The following is an 11,353-nucleotide window of genomic DNA, read 5'->3' as shown; positions in this document are numbered from 1 at the left end:
TAAAACTACATGAATACTAATTCAAATACTTGATAAGAATAATTTAAAATCACTATTCTCTAATTTATTTATTAAAATTTTTTAATCTGTGTGAAAATGTTAAGTAGGAAGAAGAGAGTAGTTCTTTAAGATAATAGTAGTAGTCAGATCCCAAACATCTAGAGGGCTTTCCTGTAAAACTATTGTGTACAGGAAGAAAGAACAGCATCTAGAGGGCTTTCCTACAAAACAGTTAGACTTAAAGTACAATTCTAGACACATTTTTTGACTAGTTATTTACAAATATATATTTAAATCCAGATGTAAAAATGGGCACAAGTCGGGAAAAGTGGCATAGAAAAGCTTTTTAAATTCACTATTGAATCCGAGGGCTAAACATTTACAGGTTATTTGCTCTCAGCAGAGCCAAAAAAAATGCAGATAAAATATTCCTAATGGGAAACTCCACCCATCAAATTAGAAAGTTTAAACTACCAATTTGAATAACCAACTATACAGTAAACCAGCACTATACCCTCGGTAGATATTGAAAATGGAAGGGATAATAGCTTGACCACAATCCCTCAACTTCAATATCAAGCATTCAGAAATTTTGCAGCCAATATCATTGCCAAAGGGGGCAAGGTGCAAGTGTTAGGGCCAATTTATAGCCATTCCACCAGAGATGCCTCAACACATAACTGCCACTTTACGAGGACCAAAAATGCCTCCAACTTCCTTCAATTTCTAAATACAATATCTGGTGCTAACAGTCCCTAAACTTCTTGAGACACGAATTCTGACACCTTTATTCCGAATCTGAATCATCAATAGAAAGGTATAGGCGGGGCCTTACAGAACGTTTTTGGCGAGGAAATGTGAAAGGGCTACCCGACCTTTGTCTACTTGCTTTGTCAGATCTTACGTCATTAATACCAAGAAGCAAAGAAGCTGCACAAAGAGAAATGGCTAATCAAGAAAAAATGCCAAACATGGAAATAAAAATGCAACTATATGTGATCAAGAACAAAAAGGGGGTTAGCATGCTCTACATTTTTCAAGATATCAAAATAGCTATTTATACTTTGTAAGTAAGCAAAACATGGGCATTTGGCTCACTTGGTTAATAGTAGGCAGTGTAATTGATGGCGGGTGGCGGACCATCGGTGAGAGGCAAAATCCCGCAACAACGCCCGACATATGGCGCCGCCATCCTGTACACATTTGACAGTGGCGGAGAGCCTAAAACCCGCCATGGCCGATATTTGACAACACTGATAGTAGGATGAACCATTTTTTAACAAACTTGGCGGTTCAGTGGTGAAAATTATTGATTTCGAGTTAATTGATTTTGTAAAATTGATTCTTATTAAAAGTGAGTTGAATGTAAAGTGATTTATGTTTGAATATATTAACAATAAAAGTGAGTTAAACAATAAATTTCAGTGTAAAAATCACGTTCAGACTCAAAAGCTACAAATTCTAACTTCGAGTTAGATCCGAACAAATTCTGGAGGTAAAACCAATTCTACTAAATAACAACCGAACATGTCAAAATCAATTTTACACATCCAAAATCAACTCTAGATGCTCCAAACGTGGAACCAAACATGGACTAAGATTCATATGATGTGGAAGTCTAACACAGTCGCATGGAATAGAATACCTTTGACATGTCCACAACAAAATCTAAGGTTTCTATCTTACCATTTGCATAGCAGTGCTCAATGCAAAAAAAAACTGCATCTTTCTTACACCCTCTAGAATAAACTTGTTCTGAAAATGCTGATTACACTAAACTTCCACAATAAAACAACCTAAACCATAAACAGTTATTGGAAATGGATCAGTTTTCAAATCCTAATTTGAAAACCCACATAATGAAAAATAAATTGCAACTGGGTATCATAAAAATCCCACTAAGGTAGGATCCTGTGAATACATCGTGAATCTAATGTACAGTCTTCTTATCTGGTATTTGAAACAGGATAATTCTATAGCTCAAACTTGTGACCTAGTCACACAAAGGTAACTCCATCTGCTGAGCCAAAACTCTCCTAATCACACAGGCAGTTCTAAATAGCTTAAAACTGTTTTATTTCAGATACACCAGCATTTCCTATATATAAGAAAAAATTGACTCCTGGATCTGAACTAACATTTTTTATGATAAAATTTAATTTGAACTTACATTGTGTTGCAAATCAGAAAGGAAGTATTGAAACAGTATAGATTTAATGGAAAATATTCGAAATGCTTGTATGGTATTGATGAAAAAATGGAAAAAGTAGCAGGGAATACTCTCCCTAACTACCCACAGAGCAGTGCTTCTCAGAGAATACGGACTTCTCTGCCTACAAAAGAAAACAACTTTTCATGCCTTTCATAATTTCACTCACTCACTACTGTTTCCCTTCTCTCTCTACCACCTCATTACCTCCTATTATTTCTCACATAAACTCTCCATACTACGGACTTCTTTTGATTTTCCAAGCCTACTTCATCAGCTGAGGGCCTATCACATTAAAAACATGAATTTGTATTTTGTCGATAATGTTTAAAAAAATGCATATATGATACAAGCAAGTGTAAAACTTGTATTTTATGTATTCGAATAGTATATCCTTTTTAGCTTTGATAAATTAGTACGTAATGAAATTTCAATAAAACTGATTTACAATGAAATGGATTTAATTTTAAACCCAACCCCCAATCATCGGATGACATTATAAGATAGCTAAATGAATTGGATTTGCTATTTTTCAACCCAGTCCAACCAATCGCCACTGTTATTTTGAACCCAGATAATCATTGTTCAAACTCAGTTTTTGAACAGGCTCCTTAAATGATGGCCCCATGAAAGAGTAAAAATCTTATGCCATTTTATGACCTTTGATTACATATTTATTTAGTCGTCAGAAACCACCCGATTTAATGAAGAGAAATTGTAATGAGTAGAGTAATAAAGCTTGTATGTAATGAATAAAAATAAACTATTTACACTCTCTTAACTTAATTGAATTACAAATAATGATTTCTATGCAAGAAAATGTGTATTTTAGTAACGAAGATTTTGTTTGCTCGGAGACATGTTAAGTAATCATAATCCACTTTTAATTTAAGGACCAAACTCACACATTAGTAATAAGAAATGGACTACAAATGCAAGCTGGTAAAGAATATTTATGAATTAGAAGAGTCAGAGTGCAACAAACCAGTATCAGCTAAAGTATTAGTGCTGCTGTCTCTGGCTGGGACTTGATGTCTAGAATTCAATCCATTTTGAGTGGAAGCGTCGCCATTACTGCCGGCAGCACCACCTCCAAGACTAAGGGATATCCAATCTTCAGTACAGACACCATTGGAGACATTTGTTTGATCTCTCAACTCATTCTGCACGGATGACTCGCCTGGTCTTGTGGGGAGAAAAATCTGAAGTGAGGGATCGTCTCCAGCAAATGCCAATGGGTTGTCAACCAAACCACCGTTTAAGTCAGCATCTGACCGACCAGCAGAAGAATCTTGTAATAGGCTACTAGATCCCAAAGCAGTTTCGGGAGCCAATGTATAACCATTCAGTGATGAGGTGCAATTAATAGGACCATGCTGCAAATGGACCAATGCATCAGAGACATCTGCATCAGAACCAAATAATTGGAATCCTGGACCAGTCTGAGTTGCAGATGGCAATGACCACAAGGAAGACATCCCAAAATCATCTTCATTAGGAAAAAGGCCCAAGCATGAATTTCCACCGAGATTCTGATCTTCAGCATATGGGTCAACAATTCCAGGTGGTGGCATGGAGTAACCATCCGCAGTATCAATTATGTTGTTGTTAGTTGCAATTGCAGGAGGAGGCACCAATATATCGTCCTCTTCGGAATCGCTAAGAATAATTACTTCTGCACCACCCATCTGAGCTGATGTGTTATGTGCAGTATATCCACCAGCTAAATCAACATTATTGAGAGACACGGAATCCATCTCAATTCCATTGGTAGTAGAATAATCAATATGCCCACCGCCGCCCTGGTTAACACTGGGATCATCACCATCACGGCCACTTCCGGTGCCACTGCTACTCATTGGAATAACAACATGTTCAGGATTTCCAAAAACCTCCTTTAATCTATGACCAGAAGAGGTGTTTGTGCCCTCAGGCTTACTGACTTCCCAAATTCCATTGCGATTCTTCCTAATGCCAAGTTTTAAACCAGCAGGTCCGTCTGAAAAACCTTCCTGTTTTACTTGCTTCAATGTTTCTACTCTTTTGATATCTCCATCAGTAGAAGCACAGAGGGATCCATTAGGAAAGTGCCATCGGCCAAGATTCCCTAACTCCAGACGTTCACTTTCACTCTTTGTCTTAACACGCCAAGAGCCATCAGGCTTCACCTCAACCTCTGTAACATCTTCACCGCAATTAATCATCTGTACCAGAAAACCAAATAAATGACAACTCTTATTTTTCAAATTTAAAGACTTATGAGCATAGAAATGGTTTATTAAGAAATTACCAGAGAAGTGATGCGATTGAAATAAGGATCAATGATGATATTCTCCAAGGCATAGTTTTTGAGACATATAGGGCATTGCCACTGCAGAAACAATTCAATTATACATCAGACAAAAAATCACAATGGAGGGGATCACACAAATCATGTCATTTGCTACAATCCTACTTTTCTTGAACGTTGATTCATCTCCACAAAGACTTCAAGATCAAAACAACCCATGTGAATGCAAGGTTTGAATCTTCCAGCAATCTTCATTCTTGAACCACTCATCTATAGATGGTAATTAAAAAACTGATTAGTAGGACTTCATATATAACAAACTTATAAATATAATGCAAAACACAAAAGTCATACCGGACAGCGAAGGTTAATGCTAAAAGTATCTGAAACCACTTCCAAATCACTGTCACTATCAGCATTGTCAGCTGCATTTCCACCCCCAACACAACGACAAACGCGTGCAAGAGCATCTTCAAAATGCTCACCGTCAGACTCCTTTGGAATTAAGTTTAGGATCTAGATAACAGAGACTCAACTATTTAACGACAAATGTATGGAAAATACTTAGATAAACACAAATATAACACGTAGTTTTACAAACAGCCAATCACTATTTTTTTATTAATTAAAAAATAAAAATAAAATTTTCTCTCTCCTTCATAATCACAACTACCCCATGATTCCAATTAAAAAAGAAATTAAATTTTAAATAAATTTTAAATGTTCTCTTTTCTTATTGGATGTTTCTAAAAAATATAGATTTAAGTGGACGTTTCTAAAAATATAGATTTAAGTGTGTTTCCATACAAGTATTTCTCCAAATGTATACCATTAATGCAAAGGAAGTAGTTGTATGTAAAACTATTTACAACAGATATTATTGTGTGAAAAAACATAAGTTAAAATGTTAAGGCTTGGAATTTGGATTTTAGGCCTAACTCAACTTCAAACCCAAGCTTGGAGGACGAGAATCACCCAAACCGTGTGAGGACAACTTCAGCCATATGTTTAGTCAATGTGGTATCTTAATATACCCCCTCGTGCCCAAGACTGGACATTTAGAACTTGGACAAAAGTGAGTAGAGTAACTCAACCAGTGACAGATCTACGATAGATTCCAATACAAACTTAGACATTAGGCTTGTAACCTAACTCAACTCCAAAAGCTAGTTTCATAGGTGAGAATTGTCCAGTTATATAAGGGCTACCTTAACCATACCTCTAGTTGATGTGATATTTCAACATTCAGAAAAATCTTGTGAGCTAACAACGTAAACCCAAATGGTAAACAAAATACAACCACAAAAAATCTACGTATTTTAATGTTGGAGTAGAAGCAACACTTAAGGTCATACGCGGTTGTGCTTTCTGACAGTCAGGTGTTATTGAAAATTAAAAAAGATAATCACATCCACAAAAGCATAGTACATTTCTTAATATCAAATTTAAGGAAACCAAAATTGGGATCAATATCAGGAACTTTGGGCTGACACTATACAGGGAACACTTAGAATATCAAATTTAATATTCAGTACCCCAAGGTAACAATAGTCATTCAAAAAAATCTCTCAGAATGAAGTTTAGAATGCAATCTACCTGTTGCAAATTGCGCCTTCTTACAATGCGAACACCTAAACAAAAAATGCGAGCATCACATACTGTTAAGGAAATCTTATTAATTCCATCTTTTGTATGCGCCGTGATCTGAAAGGAAAAACATAATAAGTCAATTAAAATTTAACAATAAATAAAACATAAATAGTGAAGGAGTCCATAGTCAGAATAGTTATATACGTATACAATTCAATAGTAATGACAACTCACAATTGGACCATCATCCCGACCATTAGCCCCGAGCAATTGTGAACCGGGTCTGTTAGTTGTTCGAACAGGAAGGCCTGTATAGCCAGAGTTAATGAGAACAAACTCCAATGCAATAACAAGAAAATATATGGTATTTCATTGCATTGCATGCAAGGAAAATTAAAACAAAAACTACAACATGATACAAAAAACCAGCAAGGAGATATTGAAAAATATTAATGTACCATTGACCGCTAGGTCTGTATACTGTGGCCATTGCATCCTGAATGGAACCTTGTCGTTCAGAAGCATACACCAAGCCTAAACATCATTTTTCAAAGTAAGCAAACCAAACAAAAAAGATATGAATTAACCAACGAGCACTGAAAATCCAAACCAACCTCAACATCGAACTCTTGTTTTGATACCATGTCTTTGTCTGCTCTTGTGAATTGAAATGTTCTCTCCACGCACTGCACTGGGTTGGAACTGAACAATTCAAATAGAAATATGGTTTAGGCCAACCAAGCAAAAAACTGCATTGATAATTAGTTTATAAAATAGATGCAGACAATTGTTCAAAGTCATATGATTGTGTCTTGGGAAGACAGTGAAGTTTACTAGCCTAGTCCTGTTGAATAAATGTAAGAAAGCACATAAATCTGAAAGAAATGGAAGAAATCTTCACTAATTGAAAGTTTTTTGTCCAGGGGTAATTCCACCTCAAAAAAGAAAATTCAACCACCATTGAATTTCAATCAACAAAACACAAGTAGAAAATGGAAATACCATTACAGTCTCTGCAAACAGAATTAAATACATGTCTCTGTCTATATAACCCTTATAGAAAGTAATCAAAAGTTTACAGCCAAGCAAAAATCATGCATCGCACCCATGCCCAGTAACTAATAGCAATGTCCCAACCCCCAAATTCTAGTATTCAAGCCAGAATGATGCTGTATGTTAAACAAGACATTTACTTTACTACAAAGCGAATGAACACAGCTTCACCAACTATGTCTGATTTTCAATATATTCACACCATGTACTCACCCATCCGTTGGAATACTGGTTGTGGTCAACTTTACCGGTAACAAAGGATGAGATACTGAAACCCAAAACCTATACGAGAAAGAACAGCAGAAAGCAAGAAATTAGTGACAACAAAGTAAAAAAATGCTAAATAATATAAGGGACAGAGAACCTTCATAAAAATGCTAAATAATAAGTATTTGTATACTGTAGACATAACTTGCATATTAAGAAATAACAACATTATTGTAGAAGAGTAAACATAAACATACTCACAACCTCTACAACTATTAATGGGTCACGTTTGGGAAACAATATCAGCATGTCAATAATAAAATTATAACAATGCAACTCAGTACCATGTCACAACTACATAGAAAGAGCAGTTCATTAAACCACCAACTGAGAGTACTACAATCACAACCTCACAGTAATACAAATTTAAAAATAAAAATTAGCACTAATTCATGAAGATAAAAAAAATTCAAACAAACCATAATCATTCGCTCCATGACACAGCTATTAACGAAAATAAAAAGAGACAATGACATACGGGTCTGCACGACTAAGTCGACATAGTTCACAATAAAATTTATCAGGAACTGGTGGGATGCCTTCCATAGGTTTCTCTGGAATAATAACGCAGCTGATGTGTTGCCACACTTGGCATCTTGCATCATCGCACTGCAAGAAGATGAGAAAAATTGAAGTACCAAGTTATCAAATGTAAGTAACATGCATGGGGTCTTAATGAAAATTACGTGTGATCACAAAAAAAATGGACACAGAGTAGTTAGATGATTATTATCAATAAAGAAAAATATGCATGTACAGTTGCATACAATTTTATGGACCATAGAGAACGAAGAAACATAATAAATGTTTCACCTTGATCAAATCTTCTGTTTCCAATGTACTTCCACAGAGACAGCGAATCTTTGTAGTTGTAGTTGTAGTTATAGTTGCAGCTGACTGAATTTGAAGGGAATCATCAACTTCAGCTTTAACCTTCACATTACTACTATCTGACACAACCTGACCCTTTGATGCTAGATCAGTGGCCCCTGATATCTGCATTTTCCTGGGTAAATGCAAAATGCAGAAGTTCCAATAAAATAATAGCAAAGCCAAGCAAAGGGATAATAAAATACTATAAGCAGCATAATCAAGCCAAACCAGACCTAATAACAAAGTACCACATCATATCTGTCAATACATCCAAGCATTTTAAGTTTTGACATGCATTCAAAGCATGCTTAAAGCAAGAAAATGATATCAACCATTGCTCCTAGGTGCTACAACTGACCTATATGTGTCGTCCACTAATTTTGCCACCTGTTCTTTCCCAACAGCATTCTTCTTAGCCCACATTTTGGAAACTGGAACAAAAGTAACAGGTTTCTTAATTTACAGAAGAGAGGATGAAGGAACACAAAGGAACTGATCCCAAGTAATAAGATTACAAAACAAATTGCATGCACAATACAACACACGCTATATGATTGAATAACCCACGAAATAAACCACCATTTCAAATATTAGATTGTGAAACAAATAAAAGAGAAGGAGGAAATAAAAGAAATTTGGGTACAAACAGAAGTCTGGATAAATGCAAACAGCTTGAACTTAAGTGATAAACGAGGAGTGTTATTATCATTGGGGTGCAATAGGGCCTTGGCCTAAATCTAAAGTTGCACAAAGGACAATTACCGTGATAACTATAATCGCTAATTCCAATGGGATATTGGAAGAGATATACAACACAATGCAGATAAAGCCAATTTAGTAAATGATTCGTAGAATAGAATCTACATTTTCATATGCAGTTATTGTTGAAACTTCCAATACCAAGGTATTATTACAACCCAGACAAAAGCATAGTAGAGAAGTATAAAGATAGAATTGGCCCCAAAGAATCCATGTATAATTTTACCTTGCTCATCTGAGAGAATGGATAATATCCGATCAACGAGGTCCTACAGAAGAAGAAGCACTGGCATTACCACATCATCCCAAAACTCCAAGACATCATATTAAATTCAGGATTAAAAAGGAAATAACACACGGACTTCAAACTGAAGTTACTAGCATTCAAGTTTTGTGGAAAAAAAAAAGCCAAACAAATAACTAATGGCAGATTTGGTAATAGTTTAATTGTCCCACCTGCTTCTTTCCCTGCTTTGAAAGTCCTAACTGTGTCAGCACATCTTTGAGCTCTTTTATACGGAAATATGTTAATTTGTCCTACAAGAGATGTCGGGAGCATAATAGGATACCCAATTATTAATATTTCAGTGAATAAAAACTTAACACTAAGATAAAACCTAATAAAAACAAAAAGAGCAAGAATTCAAATATGCCAGGGTTTGCAGAAGCCATGCAAAAGAAATTTAAGTGTAAATATATACTAGCTACGTATTTGTATTTCATTTCATTTCTATAATAAAATCATAATCATGATAAAATAAACTTAAAAATCATCCAACTGTGAAATCGTGTTGTTCACAAAGTGCCCAATACTTGCACAAACTATAAGTAATGTAAAAAACAGTGATTGATTAAAAAGACCGGAAAGGTAAAAGCACATGCATGTTGAACACCTTAGTACAATGCTTCTTCCTTGTTAACCAAAACTAAGTAACACCTAAAGCCCAACCAGTCAAAAAATGCATATATATCTCCTATATAATTGTTCAGTAAAAATGTCTAAATTAAATTTCAAAAACAAGGAATTCCAAGAGCACCTCCAAACCTCACATAGAGCTCATTTTCTAATTCAACGTCTCAATGAATAAAAAGTAGAATAACCTCAAACTACAACACATGGAAAATTAATGAAATTCATAAGGAAACATATTGGCTGATGATGAAAATTTGTTATATTCTACGTGGCACCGACACCTCTGACACCTCTGAAAAAAAAGTGTGTCTGTGTCGGACAGTCAACGTCTTACACCGAAATCCACACTTGTGATTAAGTTTAATTTCTTCTTTTTCTTTCAAATTATTGCTGGTGTCGTTGTGTCAAGGTGTCAGGGTCGGTGTCGTGTTTGGGGAGACCGTGTTTCATAGGTTATCTTTCTCTATGAAATTGAAGCATAAATACAAACACGTAGAGAGAAAAGTAGAAGCACATATCAAATACCTTGACAGTTGTTACCAAATCCATGTCCTCAAACCTAACAATTGAGCACAAACAGAATCAACAACGAGATAATCTATCTACAACGAAGCTAAACGCATACTGATGCGGCAGGAGCAATGATTCTGATCAAATCAAAAAGAAAATCAATCGAGTTAACAAAATTGGGAGTGAAATCAATTAGAAAATTAACCGATGAGATTAAGAAGAATTGAGCTGAAATTGAAAGAAACAAACCATATAACTGAATCAAGACGGTGGCGATTAGGGTTTGGAATCACGCCACCGACTTTTAGAAAACGTTTATTGTGGGAGGATGAGTTGCGTTGCGTGCTTCGGTTCTTTTTGACCAAAGAGACCCAAACCAGAACCAATCTGGCTCCACTTACAAAGTTACGGACCTATCCGCGATTATCCAATACGGTTAGTTTACGGCAACACGTCCGGGCTGGGTTTCGGTGTGCTCGAGCTCAGGTGCAAAACACGCCTTTGTGAAAAATATTATTTTTTTGTTATGATAATATTATTACTGATTTTATTTGGTAGGTAAACTATTCCTTAGTAATAATCGACTAATTTTCGTTTATATCCTTAGTAATATAAATTTTCAGTTTTCTTTTATTTTTATTTAGATATTAGTGTTAATACACTGAGAATTATAATTATTTAATATAATAATTAAATTAATTGACGGATTCAAATGTGGGACAATTCACTAGAAATAAAAAATTGGTCATTAATATTAAATAAAAAAATATTAATTTAATTGAAGTTAAACTGTTCTCATTATTTAACTATTATAATATAATTTATTGATAGTATAAAAATATATATATCAATTAAATCATGTTTATTAAGCAAATATTTTATTATAAAA

General features: G+C 35.0%; 1 protein-coding gene across 2 annotated transcripts; it reads right to left on the bottom strand.

Annotated features, from left to right (window-relative positions):
• Positions 1–329: 329 nt before the first annotated feature.
• Positions 330–10,966, bottom strand: LOC127107391 (E3 SUMO-protein ligase SIZ1). Of its 2 annotated transcripts, none has more exons than XM_051044670.1 (17): positions 10,714–10,966; positions 10,480–10,601; positions 9,498–9,578; positions 9,268–9,310; positions 8,641–8,713; positions 8,223–8,415; positions 7,888–8,018; positions 7,356–7,424; positions 6,704–6,791; positions 6,548–6,623; positions 6,324–6,397; positions 6,096–6,203; positions 4,854–5,015; positions 4,665–4,769; positions 4,500–4,580; positions 3,195–4,413; positions 330–930 (listed from the first exon to the last, which is right to left on the bottom strand). In XM_051044670.1, exons 2-17 carry the CDS (start codon positions 10,501–10,503, stop codon positions 788–790), a joined length of 2,670 nt encoding a protein of 889 aa, XP_050900627.1. In that variant the 5' UTR covers positions 10,504–10,601; positions 10,714–10,966; the 3' UTR covers positions 330–787. The 2 variants fall into 2 exon arrangements, with proteins under 2 accessions (XP_050900627.1, XP_050900628.1); XM_051044671.1 differs by having other exon boundaries at positions 10,480–10,513.
• Positions 10,967–11,353: the final 387 nt, after the last annotated feature.

Source organism: Lathyrus oleraceus, chromosome 7, assembly GCF_024323335.1.
Source record: "Lathyrus oleraceus cultivar Zhongwan6 chromosome 7, CAAS_Psat_ZW6_1.0, whole genome shotgun sequence".
NCBI classification, from domain to species: Eukaryota; Viridiplantae; Streptophyta; class Magnoliopsida; order Fabales; family Fabaceae; genus Lathyrus; species Lathyrus oleraceus.
The sequence above is the reverse complement of the archived record's forward strand: the minus strand, read 5'-3'. Positions and strand labels throughout refer to the sequence as shown.

Excerpts from the sequence above, each read along its gene's own strand:
- LOC127107391 (XM_051044670.1), bottom strand. The coding sequence starts at position 10,503 with ATGGATTTGGTAACAACTGTCAAG. Across the intron at positions 8,019-8,222 it reads AAACAGAAGATTTGATCAAG|TGCGATGATGCAAGATGCCA; the intron begins GTGAAACATTTA and ends ATCTTCTTGCAG. Across the intron at positions 6,624-6,703 it reads AACAAGAGTTCGATGTTGAG|GCTTGGTGTATGCTTCTGAA; the intron begins GTTGGTTTGGAT and ends AATGATGTTTAG.